At 37.2% G+C, this 17197-nt stretch overlaps 1 protein-coding gene across 1 annotated transcript; it reads left to right on the top strand.

Moving 5' to 3' along the window:
• The first annotated feature begins 2746 nt into the window (after positions 1–2746).
• Positions 2747–3701, top strand: LOC148027250 (indole-3-pyruvate monooxygenase YUCCA4-like). The gene has a single exon (XM_087690606.1). It carries the CDS (start codon positions 3440–3442, stop codon positions 3671–3673), a length of 234 nt encoding a protein of 77 aa, XP_087546732.1. The 5' UTR covers positions 2747–3439; the 3' UTR covers positions 3674–3701.
• Positions 3702–17197: the final 13496 nt, after the last annotated feature.

The raw sequence follows: 17197 nt of genomic DNA, 5'->3' as shown, positions 1-17197 counted from the left end.
CCATGCTCATCATGTACTACAGATGGCTGTCCATGCTCGTCATGTACAACAGATGGCTGTCCATACTCATAACCATATTGCTCATGCTGTCCATACTGCATATGGTGATAATAGCCCTACTGCACATCAGAGGAACAGTTAGGTTGAGCATATACATTTGCTTCTACTGATATTTGCTGCTCATATACATAAGCATGTTGCCTTTGATCATTGATCCCACTGTATTGGTCATAATCACTTGCTTGCTGTTGATCAAAGCTAGAAGTGTACTGATAAGCATAACCATTTCTGTTACATCCATAAGAACTATGTTGCTGAAGAGATGGATGCTCATAAGCATAAGCATGTTGACCATAATAACCATTCTGCTGCCAAGGTTCAATGGAATGATACTCTTCAGCATATACATGTTGTCCATAAGCATAAGCATTTGATCCAAGTGTACCATCAGCATATTGATGCTGGCCATGAGCATAAGCATTTGGTTCAGGTCTTGCTATTTTTTCCATATATGCCTTTATAAGAGCAATACACTGTTCATTCGAAGCTACAAGTTTGTCAATATTAGCTTGTATTTGAAGCTGATCTTGTACAAGTTTGTCCATTTTAGCGTGTGTTTGAAGCCAACCTTATCCAAGTTTGTCCATTTTAGCATGTATTTGAAGCCAACGTTGTTCACTAGAGCTGGAGCTATTGTTCTTAGCTACTGCCATTGTAGTCAAGTTGCTTTCAAAATATTCCAAAGCATAACAAAAGTCAGCTATAGCAATATCATGAATCATAAATCCTCAAGAATGCAGAGGTATCTTGTGGTTCTTGTACCAAACTTTACAAACAAGAGATATGTTGTTCCTGTCCATGTCTGTGTTGGGCTCCAAATCTGTAATCTTCAGTCAATTTCGTAGCTCAATTTGGCTGTCAATTTTCCTTCACTTAACAAGTCTGGAGATTTAAACCCTGCTCACAAAGCTATGATGAAAGTGGCCAGTTCCAAGTATAAACACCAATCCTAATGTAATGGATGTCAAAACCACTGCTGATATTGGTTAATCTAACAAAGCTGTAGGCAGTAACCCAACTATGCCCTCATGCACAGCTCATAACCCAAAGAGATCATCTCCATGTTAAGCAGCAGGCTGTCATCTCAGGAGCCATTGTCCTTACAACAGCTGTAGCAACAGCCAAGACTCCTGTAATTGGGAAAAAAAAAAAAAAACTGACTGTAACATCAGCTGCAATTGTATATCATCTTGCCAAGAAAATCAGGACCAGGTGCTGGTTTGTGCTCCTAGCAATCTGGCAGTTGATCAACTAGCTGAGTAGATCAGTGGCACACCAATCCTAATGTAATGGATGTCAAAACCACTGCTGATATTGGTTAATCTAACAAAGCTGTAGGCAGTAACCTAACTATGCCCTCATGCACAGCTCATAACCCAAAGAGATCATCTCCATGTTAAGCAGCAGGCTGTCATCTCAGGAGCCATTGTCCTTACAACAGTTGTAGCAACAGCCAAGACTCCTGTAATTGGGAAAAAAAAAAACTGACTGTAACATCAGCTGCAATTGTATATCATCTTGCCAAGAAAATCAGGACCAGGTGCTGGTTTGTGCTCCTAGCAATCTGGCAGTTGATCAACTAGCTGAGTAGATCAGTGGCACAGGATCAGGTGTACAGAATGTATGGACAGCTCGCAGAGATGGGGATTTGAGCAGAATAGTTACTTCAGACTTCAGTGGTAATGATGCAATGGGGCGTGGACAAGTTCCTTCAGAATGGACACACTATGAGAGTAAGAACAGAGCAAGGCTATCGGGATTTTGGTTTGGATGGGGTCTCCCTTGCGGCAATGGAAGATATACAAAGCTTCTATAAGAAGTACGTGGAGAGTCGTATTGAAATTGTCAAACTGGGAGGCAGGTGCACCATCAAAATGTATGGCCCAACTGGAGCTAGAAAGAGTCACACCATGTTTGGCTCAGCAGAAGAGCCAGGAACAGCCTCGAAGATCACTAGAAACCTAATGCTGGCGCGGGTTTTAAAAGATGGGTCTTGATGATCGAAGGCCATTTGCGTGCCAGGGTCGATGACAGATTGCAGATGAAATACTTTGATGACCAATTGCGCATTGATTTTGTGTCTCAAGGAGTGTGGGCGCTCAAATTTGCCAATGATGAGGGCTACCAAGACTTCATGGAGGATGGGCAAAGCCGCAAGAGACAGATGATTCTGTCTGGGAAGATGCTGAGAGTGCGCTTGAGCCTCCCCCTTCTTTGATGGATCAGGATCTGAAAGAAGCCTTCAATGAGGCTGCAACTGGGACATACAAAGATTGGTCATGGGAGCTCTGGATCACAGCTTCTTGGTTAGCAATACTAGAATTGAGGCTGTAAAGAACATGTCTTCAGGGATCCATGGTAAAGGCATTGCTACGCAGTTATGCTGTGCAGTTCAGCAAAGCCCTTGTTGGGGTTGATTCAACCTGTACCCCCAAAAAGGTCATGCTCCTAAGAGGAGAGTCTCAACATGATGCTTCTGAGCCCTGCATCTGACAAGCTCCACTCATCAGGTGTCCATCAGCTGGACATATCTACAGGGAAAGTTGTGAGTGAGTGGAAGTTTGCAAAAGATGGAACTCCAATTGTGATGAGAGATCTCACGAATGTCAGCAAAGGAGAACGAACTAATTGCAGGCCTCTCCAACAGAGTCCAAAGATTGGAACAACAAACGGATGACAACAGAATTGTCACCGGAGAGGAACTGGGAAACATTCTTCTGTTAATCCCCCTGAACCTGAATCACCTGACCCAGCTCTGGATCCTGAACTACAGTACCATTGCAACAGAACTCTTTCTTGAAATCCTTGAGAATCTTATTGTAGTTGTACTCTTTCTTCAGTCCCTGAACTATTGTCAAGCTTTTCCTACCATTCTGCTGCTGAATGCATACATGCACATAATCCTTAGATCCAGCACCAGAATCATCAGCATTCACCTCTGCGAAGGGATCAAAAGCACTAGGGTCTGGAAAACTAGATCTGACATGAACCTTGACTGATCAAAGGTCGTCAACACTTCCACAAGCCAAGATCAATCAACCTCGACAGAAGGCAGGCAGGTAGGCAAGAAGGTCTCTGAGTCGTCCTCACTCAAGCATCTCAAACGGCACGCCCCCTTTCTTCAAGAAAGTGGCTGTGGCCATGCCTAAGAATGCACATAGCAAAAGAGTACTGTGAGCTTCCTTTAAAGCCATTTGATAAGTCTTGCCCCACCTTCATAACAAGAAATCAGTTCATCGACTACCTCAAGGAGTATGCTAAGGAATTTGAACCGCAGCCGAGGTTCAACCAGTGAGTCGAGTGGGCGGGCTTCAATGAGGCTTCCCAGACATGGCGCATTAAGACGGAGGTATCAGATCCGCATGTTGAAACCTACAAGATGGAGTATGAAGGAAGATGGCTGGTCATTGCAACAGGCGAGAATGCTGAGATGAACGTCCTTGATCTTCCCGATCTTAAGGACTTCAAGGGAAGTGTTATCCGCTCCAGTCAGTACCAAAATGGAGAAGATTATTCAAGCAAGAAGGTGCTTGTCATTGGCTCTGGCAACTCTGGTATGGAGATTGCACTTGACCTGGCCAACTGTGAAGCGAAGACATCAATCGTTGTTTGAAGCCCTTTACACGTGCTTCCACGTGAAGTGTTGGAAAAGTCTACATTCTCAGTGGCAATGAATAAGATGAAATATCTTCCCATGTGGATGGTAGACAATCTTCTGGTGTTCCATAGCTGACTGGTTCTAGGCGATACCACAGCGTATGGCATCAGAGGCCATGGCCATACGCCACAGAGTTCCAGAGAAGATTTTCAAGATACTGAACATGTATGAGGCTGTACAGGACATGATTCCAACCATAGATGCGATCTTCAAAGGGGAAGGATGCATGAATTTGAGGTGAGAAACTATGGGCATTTTGAGCAGGCTTGGTGATGCTGCCCATGGTGGGAGACTGAGATCTAGGAGGGGAGGAGAGATCTACGATGGCACTCCATGGGAGCTCTCATAAAGGTCTGAAAATAAGAAGAATTCTCTCAATGTTGAAAAATGAGCTGCCATCTTTGTCTGTCTGCCTCCATTTTTGGTCCAAGTTCCATTTAAGACTCCAAGAAAGGCTGCCATGGTCTATGTGGTCTTCATGAAAGTTGCCATTAATGCTTCTGCATGCAGTCCTTGTGGTCTGGAGGTGTAAACTCCCAAGAAAAGCTGTCATTAATGCTTCTGCATGCAGTCCTTGTGGTCTAGAGGTGTAAACCCCCAAGAAAAGCTACCATTAATGCTTCTGCATGCAATCCTTGTGGTCCAGAGATGCTTTGGAAACTACCTCCATTTTTGCATGAAATTTGATGACGTCCAGCAATTTAAGCCTTTACCCGCCATCTCTGACCTTGGATATCTCCAGATGTAGTCATTGCTAACTGTAGTTGTCCTGCAGCACTCCACTAGTCACTGTCTTGTACCATTTTTTTGTCTGAAATTGATTTTGAAATAGGCAAATAGGAGTGAAAATGGAAGAAAATAATGGATCAAAGACTGAAGCTCTAATACCACTTGTCAGAGAGAGAACTAGGGAGAGAGAAAGAGGAGAGAGAAAGACTGCAGGAAGAGAGAGAAATAGAGTGACGAGGAGAGAGAAAGACTAGATTTGGAGAGAGAAAGACAGGAAAGATGAAGAAGCCATGGAAGCTTAGAGCAAGAAGGGAGAGAAAGATTGTAAATGTATTGATATGTCAAAAAGATGTGGAAATTTACAACTTATCTCCTTATATACCAATGTCAGTGTGACATGGCATATTATCAACATTTTAACTATTTCCAACTTCTTACAGAAATATATATCGTAAATACACTTGTACTTTTTTATATTTTTTGTATAATAGCTATAATATTTATAATTATGTATATTATTTTGCTTATATATATATATATATATATATATATATATATATATATATATATATAGTCTACTAGTTTTTATGCTTCATAATATTTTAATAAAATTATACTTTTAAATTATTTTTTCATTTACTTGAACTATAAATAATTCAAATGTATATTGAATCTCTTATAATAAACATATAGAATCAATCGTTTAAACATGTTAAAGTGTCAAATGTGTGTGTACATGTGCATATGTGTACAGAAGAAAAGAAGTGTAGTAGATAAAGTAAAGTCTTTATTTCAAAAGAAAAAAAATATTTCTTGTTTTTTTTTGTATTTCTTTTAAGATAACGTCTTCTTCAATGTTTAAAATGGATGCTTTATTGGTATGTGTGCATACTCTCAGGCTGCATTTCAAATTTTACATAAAATACCAAAAAATAAGATAATGACATATTCACTTTAAAAAGTAAAATTACAAATTATTTTATTTTTAATATTTTAAAATATAATTTAAAATTAATTATTTAGTTAGTTGAATCACAATAAATTGTGATATATATTGAATTTATTAGAACAAAGATGGAAAACCAGTCATTCAAAGATGTTAAAGTATTAGTAAAAGGATATGAAGGTTTTTTTAATGTAATAAAATTGTAGATATTATTTTAAAAATGTTGTGAAAATATCAATTATCAATACAATTTTTTTAAAAAATAATTTTTAATATATAAATTTTTGGTGATAGACCTTACAGAAGAATGTTCATGTATCAAAAAAATACATTTTCTTGATTGTATTGATGAAAGCATACAACAAATAAATCATAGATCTAAACATTTTATGAAAGATAATGAAAAAGATATTTCTAAAACATCTCCAATGAAAATAGATTTAATAAAAAAAGTTGAGTGATAACAAACACATGAGTTTTGATTATAAGGATAGCACATTACTAGTGCTTCTATATGTTACACATTTCTTATATCTTGGGAAGAGTTCTAGCAAAATATGATACGTATAGTATTTCGATCCCAGTTGGCTATCCAAAACTACTAAAATTTAATCTTATACACATGGATGGAGAGGGATCAATCACATTTTTAACAGATACTAAATCTTTTTCTCAAAGTATTGAAAATATTAACAAAATCTTTTAGTGATTCAATATGTGTAAGCTGCTCAAAATAACACAAATATAGAAAGCATATTAAATTCAAAAATTAGATTTAAATACCTTTTTAAAAATCAAACATCACTAGATTATAAGATATCATGAAAAAAAAGGTTTTTGTATGATTAGATAATTGGGCAACTAACTTTCTTTATGACTTTCCTGTGTAAAATGACTTTGGAAATCATTAATTGATTGTTTAGCAAATCAAAAAATAAATCATCAAGATTATAAGAAAAATCAAGCTATGAATAATCTAATATGATCAAATCCATTAATACGTACAAGATATTTTGATCATAAATTCAATTGTTTAAAAATTTTACTTAAAAGAGATAAAACTATAATTGGATTAATACAATAAAGAATTTTTTTGTAATAGAATTTTAAAATAGAGTAAGTCAACTTAATCATGGATTGATATGAATTAAGGAAGTGCCAATATATAATGAAAATAATAACGATGCAGTATGCAATTTCATTGATCAAAATATTAGTTGTGATTTTGACTTATTAATTTTCAATATTAAATTTATACAAACATATAAACATAGTTATATGTGTAACTGAGAAAGACAAAAAAATATAGACTTCTTTTTCCACGTTTATCTATGGAGGAAACTACTTTATTAACACAACTTTCAATTACAAATAAATTTGAAACACATTATTATTTAAAATTATGGAATGCAATAGAGTAGATTATATACTAGCTATAATAGCTTTTATTAAATAAAATACACTTACACACTTACACACACACACACACACACACACATTTATTCAATCTAAAAATTAGTATGCTTTAGTATGCAAATACAAATACAACAAACATTCTAAATCTATATGGTGTAGCTTATTATTATTCTTTTTATTTTAAAAAATGATAATACATTAAGTACAACATTGAAAAAAAATAACAAACATACCAATCAAGAAAATAATATTTGTGAGATATTAAAAGATCTTGGAAATTATTTTCTAAATACATAAGAAATGAGTTCTCAATTAGCTAGTTATTTCATATTAAGTTTACCATTATCTCAAGCATGTAGAGATTTTGTTTTCATAGATACAGCTCCTTATGAATAACAAACTTATATTTTAAAACGTAAAAAAGATTTACAAATTTTACCACTTGACATCACATATATAATGTATAAAATTATCATTGATAAACATATTTAACATCTTGAAAAATTAAAAGAAATATGTATTATAGAATTTTAAGTTGTAAATAAATAAAATATACAATAAAAGCTCTATATATATATATATATATATGAGAATTATAATAAACATAAATATTTAAAAAACTCTTATTGAGAGCATATATTATTATATGTTCCTTTTTATACTCATGTATATGAACTATTAGAATAACACCAAAATTGGTGGATTGCATATAATTACAATAAACACCTAATATGAACAATTTCAAAAAATATACCAAACAAACTTATGAGAATATCAAGAATTATGAAAATAAAAATTTAAAAAAATTAATCAAAATATAGAAAATAAAATAGAATTGCAAAATATTGAAAATTATGATATCTTAACAGATTTTCAAACATTTTAATCAACTAAAATTTAGAAAAAAAACATATGATCAAAAATACAAATACCTCATTTATTTGATAATAATGTTTTATTTGATAAATTAAGAGCATTAAATAATGAACAATGACTAATATTAGATGATATACTTTATAAAAATAAAATAAACCACATGCAATAATATACATATTTTTAAGTGGTCCAACATGAACATGTTGAATATATTTATTATTATTATTGATTGAAGCTCTAACAAGATTTGATATACATACATTTAAAGAAGAATATGATTCAAATCTTCCATTTAGTTTATTGATGGCTTACATAGAAAAAGGTGGTTATAATATAGGTGCAACAAGAATATACTCAGCATTGCATATCCCAATAAACAATAAAGAAATAATGTCTTTAAATCAAGAAAATTTAAAAGAGTTATTCAAAAGATACAAACGAATTAAACTACTTGTATCCAAAATTTAACAAATTTAAAAGAGTTATCCAAAAATCTGATAAGTTTCTACATACTTCGTTGCAAGCATGCCTATCATCTATATTTCTTTGGGATAGTTTGCTATATGGAGGACACTTGTCTACTTCCACAGTGTCATGAAAGAATATTGGATATGGTTAAGGGATTCCATCAATAGATAGTAATATCACGGTCTCCTAGATTTAAGCTTCCTAAAAGCAAGCACCTTTATGCTTTTGGACTACATCTACCATTAATTTCTCTTTGGCTTGATATCTATGCTAGTAGACTAATTAGTTAATTAGCTAGCTACTTGACCATTGACTTGGCCACTTGACTAGTTAGTTAGATAGTTTCATGGCTGACTAGTTAGTCAGGTTGTCAACTAGTTGAGTAGTGACTTGGATAGTTAGCTAATTGAGTATTTAGGTAGTTAGTTACCTAGTTGACCAGTTACTTGGCTAGTTAGCTAGTTGGCCTATTAGATAGCTTGTGACTTTGTTGACTACTTGCTCAGCTAGCCAACTACTTAAGCAATTAGATAGCCACTTACTTATTTGACTAGTTACTTGGCTCTAGTTGACCAACTATATAGCTAGTTAGTTGGTCAACTAGATAGTTAGATAACTATGTAGCTAGCTAGTAGATAGATTGTTAGATATCTAGCTAGTTAGTTATTTAGCCAGGTACTTTGTTGAATTGGCTAAATAGCTAGCTGGTTACCTATTAAGCCAATTACCTTATTGGATTGAATAGTTAACTATTTAAATAGTAGACTACCTACTTAGAGAGTTAGATCGCTAGATAGCTATTTAGATAGTAGAGTAGATAGCTAGATAGCCACTAGACTAGTAAGTTAGCTAACTTGCTAGTTGACTAGTTGGTTAGATAGTTAGCTACTTGACTAATTTGATAGCTAGTTAATTTGTTGACTAAGTAGTTAACTATCTAGATAGTAGACTGAGATAACTAGATAGAGATAGTAGACCGAGATAACTAGATAGCTAGATAGCTATTTACATAGGAGACTAGATAGCTATTTAGGTGGTAGACTAGATAGCTACATAGTCAGTTGAGTCAGTTAGTTAGCTAATTTGTTGATTGACTAGTTGGTTAGATAGTTAGCTAGTTGACCAAGCAGATAGCTAGGTTGAGGGTGCATCTGTCAGAAATCATCTATATAATGTATGTTCAAAGGCATTAAGAAATACCAAAAATGGCCCCTTTTACTTTATTGAACTTACAAAATGTTTTTCAATTGTAATTAAAAAAACCCTTTAGTAAATATAGTGTGTTAAATTATACTAAATAGAATATACTTTCTTTTGAACTCACATAGTGTCTTACATATTGTTTAAGGTGTACCCCCAGGATAGCTTATTACTTTATTGACTAGATAATCAACTATTTGTGTAGTGGACTAGCTACTTAGTTAGTTAGCTAGGCACATGCTCTTTTCATTTCCTGTAAGAAGTTGGGAATAGTTAAAAATGTTGATAATATGCCATGTCACACTGACATTGGTATAAAAGGAGAGAAGATGTAAATTTTCATATCTTTTTGACACATTAATACAATTACAGTCTTTCTCTCCCTTCTTGCTCGCAGCTTCTATGGCTTCCTCATCTTTCTTGTCTTTCTCTCTCCAAATCTAGTCTTTCTCTCTCCTTGTCACTCTTATTCTCTCTCTTCCTGCAGTATTTCTCTCTCCTATGCAGTCTTCTCTCTCCTCTTCCTCTCTCCTTGGTTCTCTCTCTAACAAGTGGACATCTACAGTTAGCAAGAGACTACATCTAGAGATATCCAAGGTCAGATATGGCGGGTAAAGGCTTAAATGGCTGGACGTCATCAAATTTCATGCAAAAATGGAGGTAACTAGGGTAAAGGATGGTTAACCGGGCTTAGTTAGAGACTAAACTACAGCTACTTTTCAAAAGAGGTCTTCCTTTCCTCTTTCTTCAAGCTCTGCCCAAGCTTTCATGGAGTTTGCTGGCTGAGATCTCTTCTTTTCTCACTGATCCTTGCTCTCCATCAACAATGGCCCGCATAATGGTACTCTAGACATCAAATGCAACAAGTAGAGCACCATTTCATGCCCTGTTGAAGCTGCCATGTGGCCTGGACAGCAGCCCGAAATTTGCGCTGATTTTTCCAGCCCTGTTCTCCATCATTTCTCAGCTAATCTTCAGCTATGGTGCTTCTAATTTATCCTTGGCAGTGATTCCTTCAAGGTCCTGGTGTGTTTACTCCAAAATAGAGCTATATTTCTCAGCTTTTCACTCTCTTGAAACCCTACATGAACAGTCCATGGGCAGCCATGAAAGCTTCAGCCCAAGCTTTCATTTCTTGACAATTTCTTGAAGATTCTTCATCCTTTTGGCCCGTGGAATCATCTCAGCAAGGATTCTTCAACAAATTGCAAGGATTAAGCACGGAAAACAAATTGCAAGGATTAAGCACGGAATGGTTAAAGATTGAAGATCAAGAGCTTCTATGGAGCAAAAATTTGGGGGAAACGGGTTTAATACTTCAATTTCAAGCATTTGAAGCTTCAAGATTGGTCTCAAGCACCGGATAAGCAAGCCTTATGGATTATTTTACCAACATTGGACAACCGGGGGCTCTATCAAGCATTTGAGAATTGATCAAGTCATCTTCAGCCATGTCAAGGTACTTTTCTTCAATTCTTAATCTCTCTCATTAATCCAATTGCTGAGCTTAATCCATTTGATTGAGAGATTAAAGAATTGAACATTATTCATTAAATTCTCAGTCAACCTTTGCTTGAATCCATCTATTCATGAATGCAATGCTTGCTTAATGCATATTAGTTCCAATCAGTGAATTAAAGGCTTCAATCTGAAATTTCAACATAACATTTGAATCCTATTGACTGAATACATTGATTGATGCTTTTGTTTACTCTAATCCAATTGATTGGCTGAATTTCTTTTGCCCAAATTGAAATATTGTAAAAGGGTAAGTACTAGCAATCAGTGAGTCACTGAATTGTAGCGGTAAGACCCTTCTCCTATCCAAAATTTTCTTATCTCAATCAATTGCATCTCATGAAAGGCTGAATGAATATTTCTGAAATGCATATCATGATGATTGCTTAGCACACTAGCCTCTGCCATGTTGATATTCCCACCGAGGAAAAAGGTGGATGCCGGGGGAGATAGTGGGACAAAAGAGAGGTGACCCTCCCTCACTATCGAAGATCCCGAAGGAGTGCAACCAACTGACCCGGGGGGAACTTTGCCCACCTCCCGGTGATTCGAAGCCCGTGTAGGGAGCCTGTCATGCCGTTTTATCCCTCACACAGGTACATCGAGTGGAGGATTGAAGATTGAAGACTTTCCAAAGACTCAAGTACCTACAGGACCAAAACAGGGTAAAACAGGGAATTTACAGGTCACTTACAGGGTATTTACAGGTGGTTACAAGTACACCCTTCATTGCTGAAGCACAGGTGCAGGTACTACACGGTACCCACAGGTCCTATATACCCCTTTGCAGGGTTTGGTAGCCATTCGGGGTTACTATCTTGCATTACAGGGTCAAAACAGGGCACTTACAGGTCTAGACAGGGTGCAGGACTAGATAGTTCAGACTCTGAAATCCAGCTACAGAATTTTCTGTCCTATACCTGTTATAGCGTGCTATAGCTCATCTCGAAGAGAGCATTGTTAGCTTCGATTCGCACAAAAAAATTCTGAAATCGGAGTTTCCTAGCCAAAGTTATAGCCGTTTTACTCACAGGGGGTACTGTAGGACTGCACTAGTATGGCAGGACATAAATGCAAAAATAAGGTCCAGGAGGATTATGCACAGCAAATCAAGGATTCCATGATGGATAGCACACTTCAAGAGAACCCTGAAGAGCTTCAACAACAAGGAGAAATCTGTATACTCACTGATACTTTGTATGCCCATGAACTGAGACATAGGGAATGACATGAGGCCATATTGTCAAGAATGGAACAGATGGTTCAATCTACTGATCAGACCAAGGCTTCTATTGATAAGTTGGTAGAATCCAACGACCAACTCATGGCACAAATCTCTAAACTCATACAATTGCAAATGGCATCAAAAGAAGTTAATGAGAAGGCTTGTTCAAACAGTGGCCCTTCAATCCCACTTTAGCCATCCAACCAAAATGGTCATGGAAATGGGATCATTGGAAGAAGAGGCATTCCAAATAGTCAGTATGAAGTAGGAGAAGCTTCACAAAGGCATGATGACTATTTGGGCAGTTTGAATGGGGCCAATACTCAAGCTTTTGGACTGTATACTCAGAATTCTAGGGGTACTTTACCAACAGGAAGATTACATGGTAATTCTCAGCCACCTGTTGGAAGATTTCAGTCTCAATTTGGAGGTTCTGTACTTGGAAATCCTGATCAGCCAATTTTGGGACAGCAACCCTTTCATGAAAGAGAATTCAAGGACAAAATTGTTTTAGCCAAATTCAATGGCCAGTCATCTTCACCATCAGAATTAGAGGAATGGACCTCTAAGATGGAGTCCTACTTTGATATATATCCTAAAACTGATGATATGAAGATTCACTTTGCTTCCTTGTACTTAGAAGGATTTGCCCATACTTTGTGGAGGTATATCAAGAAAGAGAATGTACTTATTGAGAATTGGGAAGCTTTCAAGGCACTTATGGCTGAAGTCCTTGTTTCGCCTCTTGAAAAAGAGAAGCTAGCACGAAGATGGTATGGTTTGGAACAAAGGGGCCTAAGTGTAAGAGAATATACAAACCAATTCCTCAACTTGACCATGTATGTGGAAAGCATCAGTGATGAGGCCAAGCTACACAAGTTTATGTATGGTTTAGAACCATCTTTGTCAGCTGATGTTATGGCGCAAAATCCTACTTCACTTTTCAAGGCTATTGAGCTTGTGGAGCGCTACGGAAGAAAGTATAGGAAAGAGTCTCATTTCAGCCAAGTTATGGATAGCCAAGGATTGTTTTAAAGCAAGGACAAGTTGGTAACATTTATGGCAGCAATCATATGCCTAGTGGGAGCTTACGGGTACCAACTTATCCTCCATTCAATGCTTCTAGGTTTCAAAGTAATTTCATGATAGCAAACAGTCCAAAGGTTGAATTTAAGTAGGGTGACAACAAGCCTAAGTCCACTTTAGCTAATACAAATCCCAAATCTATTTCCATCGATCTTTACAAGGAAAGGAAGGACAAGGGCTTATGCTTCAAGTGTGGAGAAAAGTATACTCCTGACCATGCTTCAAAGTGTGTATACAAAAATGTCAAGCCAAAGCTTCAGAGTATGCTAGTTTTTGAGGACTTTGAAGATGACATAGATGAAGCTAATGTAGTGACAATCAATGCTGAAAATGAAGATTTTGAGGATGACAGTGGACAGGAGTACTTTTATGATCCGGCCGACTCTTTTCCTTTTGATCCAAGTGGAGATGTTCCGTTTGATCCTGGTGGATCTCGTGTTGAGTCGCTTGCTGCCACTAATTGTTCTATCTCTATGGATGCTTGGACGAGATCTAAGAGCCCTAATACACTTCGTATAAAGGGAAGCATATGTGGAAAGCCAATGTTCATCCTGATAGATAGTGGCAGTACTCACAGTTTTGTCAATAAGTCCATTATGGACAAGTTGAATTGTGTTCCCACAGACTTACAACAGCCCATTAGAGTACAAGTGGCTAATGGTGAAGAGGAAATCAGCACATAGATTTGCCCACAGGTTTCTTTGCAGTTGGCTGAAAATTTTGAAGTCAAAGTAAACCTGATCACTTTGAAAATGGGGCCCATAGATATTGTACTTGGTTGTGACTGGTTGATGACATTAGGCAGGATCACTATGGATTTCTCACAGTTATATATGGAGTTTTTCTCCAATGGACAGCTCATCAATTTACAGGGAATTCCTAGTAGATCTGATTTTCAGCTTATCACCATTCAACAACTCAAGAGAGAGTACAAGAAGCGCTCACAGATATTTGTTTTGCATTTGAACAAAGAAACACAGGATCAACCCAATAATTCAGCAAACCATCCAGCCTTGACAGCTCTTCTTGAGGAGTATAGAGATTTGTTTGAAGTACCTACTTCATTGCCTCCTAAGAGAGCGGTAGATCACCCCATTGATTTGGAGCCCAACTCAAAGACAATCAATAAGCCACCTTACAGACTATCAAAATGTGAACGAGAGGAAGTAGCCAAGCAAATCAAAGAGCTTCTTGAAATGGGATTCATTGAACCAAGTTCTTCACCTTATGCATCTCAAGTCCTGTTAGTCAAAAAGAAATATGGATCTTTCAGAATGTGCATTGACTACAAGGATCTCAATAAGATAACAGTGAAGAACAGGTATCCTATACCCAGGATTGATGATTTGCTTGATGAACTTAAGGGGGCTCGATTTTTCACGAAGATTGATTTGAGATTAGGGTATCATCAGATTCGCATGAGAGAGAGTGATGAAGTCAAGACTGCTTTTAGGACTGATCGTGAGCTTTATCATTTCTTGGTGATGCCATTTGGGCTTACAAACGCTCCAGCTACCTTTCAAAGCCTGATGAATAAGATCTTGCAACCTTTCCTCTTTCAGTTTGTTTTGGTGTTCTTTGATGACATTTTGATCTATAGCAAGACTTTTCAGGATCATTTGTCACATATGAGGAAGGTTTTTGATGTGTTGAGACATCATAGGCTTTTTGCTAAGGAGAAGAAGTGTTCTTTTATGCAGACTGAAGTGGAATACTTGGGGCATATAGTCAGTGAAAAAGGAATACAGGCTGATCCCAAGAAGGTGCAATGCATAAGAGATTGGCCAATGCCTACTACTACTACCTCTCTTAGAGGATATCTTGGTCTATCTTCATTCTATTGCCGATTTATAAAGCATTATGCGGCAATTGCAGCTCCTTTGACTGACAGGTTGAAGAAAGAGGCTTTCTTTTGGGATACTATTGCAGATAGCAGCTACAACCAGTTAAAGGAATTACTTACTTCTGCTCCTATCCTAGTATGCCCGGATTTCTCCAAAGAGTTTACTATACAGTGTGATGCTAGTAGCCGTGGCATTGGGGCTGTTTTGCTTCAGGAGCATGGAGTAATTGCATTTGAAAGCCGTAAGCTTACAGATAAGGAGATGGCCATGAATGTTTATGACCAGAAAATGTTGGCTATCCTGCATGCAATCAAGAAATGACACCATTACTTATATGGCAGCCGATTCAGAGTACATAGTGATCATCGAGTACTCAAGTATTTCCTTACTCAGTCAAATCTCACTCCAAAGCAATGACGATGGGTACCTACATTACAGAATTATGACTTTGACATCACTCATACAAGGGGCAAAGATAACATAGTGGCTGATTCTCTTTCTCGTATGTGGGCCTGCAAAGTGTTAGCCATGACAGAACTACATAATGATTGGATTGAAGAACTACAGGAAGCCTATCTTTTAGATGAGGAATTCAGCCAAATCTTTCAGAAATTACAGCAAGGTCTTATGGAAGAAAACTCGCATTACCAACTTAAAAATGGTCTTATTTGGTGGAAGGGCAAGATTGTTATTCCCTCTACTTCTTCTTTCAAGCGGAAAATTATGGAGGAGTTACATTCTTCGCCTTTAGCTGGACACTTGGGAGTTTTCAAGACTTATGACAGGATCAGCAAGAGCTTTCATTGGAAAGGACTGTGAAAAGATGTCAAGGACTTCGTTATGAAGTGTATGCCTTGTCAGCAAAATAAGGATAGCACCCATAAGCCAGGAGGTTTGTTACAGCCATTGCCTATTCCTATGGGTAAATGGACTCATATTACTATGGACTTTATCACTGGCTTACCTACTACCAAGAAGGGATGGAATAGTATTTATGTGGTGGTTGACAGACTCGCCAAAGCAGCTCATTTTATCCCAACAAAAATTCACTTTACTGCTTCTCAAGTGGCCAATCAGTTTATGGAGCATATTTTTAGACTACATGGATTACCGCAGGTGATTGTCCATGATAGGGACTCAAAGTTTATGAGTAACTTCTGGCAAGCGGTATTTACATCTATGGGCACTAAGTTGGCTCCATCTACGGCTTATCATCCCCAAACTAATGGACAGACAGAGAGAGTTAATAAATGGTTGGAGACTTATCTTCGCCATTTTTGCTATGATGTCCAAACCTCATGGGATTCTTGGTTACACCTAGCTAAGTTTGCTTATAACAATTCCACTCATGCGAGCATAGGAGTTTCACCCTTTGAGGCTTTGTATGGCTACAAGGTACCCTTACCCACAATCATCTTTAATGAAAAGATCAATCCTCATGGGAAGGAAGAGTTGGAAAGAATGAAGACCCTTCTTCAGTAATGCAAGGTGAATCTAAGGAAGGCTCAAGATCAAATGAAGATGTATGCTGATGAGAAGAGGAGGCCTTTAGAGTTTCAAGAAGGAGAGCTGGTTTTGTTGAAGGTGCCCAAATCCAAGTACTCTACGTTGAAAGATGGATCCAGTAATAAGCTTGCCCACAGATTTTATGGCCCTTACAGGATCCTTAAGCGGATTGGAGATTTGGCATACAAACTAGAGCTTCCCTCTTCTACAAAGATTCATAACGTCTTCCATGTTAGTCAGCTCAAGCCCTATTATGGTGATCCAGTGGATATATTTGATGAGCTGCCACCTATTGATGAAGATGGTCTTGTTCAGTACATCCCAGAGGCTGTTATAGGTCAGCGTGAAAAGAAGCTTCGATCACGTTCTATTGTGGAATATTTGATCAAATGGAGAGGTTTACCCTCTGAAGAGGCTTCTTGGAGACCTGATTTTATATTGGATGAGTATCCATACTTGAGGGAGACATTGGTGGTGGCTGAAGCCTATTGCTTATGGAGCTAGTATTGATGCAGACTGGTTCAGGACAGCATGCTGTTTTAGAACTGTTTTTATTGTACCTAATTTTCAGAATCAAGCTATCTACATGGGCTTAAAGTACTCTTCAAGAGCTTTGTTTTGATATATGGTATATCTCATTTGGACACTTCTATCAAAAGTTATGG

The sequence above is a fragment of the Lygodium microphyllum genome, chromosome 13, assembly GCF_053477565.2.
Source record: "Lygodium microphyllum isolate KBCC chromosome 13, Lygodium_microphyllum_v1.1.10, whole genome shotgun sequence".
Lineage (NCBI taxonomy): Eukaryota > Viridiplantae > Streptophyta > Polypodiopsida > Schizaeales > Lygodiaceae > Lygodium > Lygodium microphyllum.
This window is presented reverse-complemented; position numbering and strand designations above follow the sequence as displayed.

What these genes read in the sequence shown, in the direction of transcription:
- LOC148027250 (XM_087690606.1), top strand. Translation starts at nt 3,440, where the DNA reads ATGGAGTATGAAGGAAGATGGCTGGTCATTGCAACAGGCGAGAATGCT.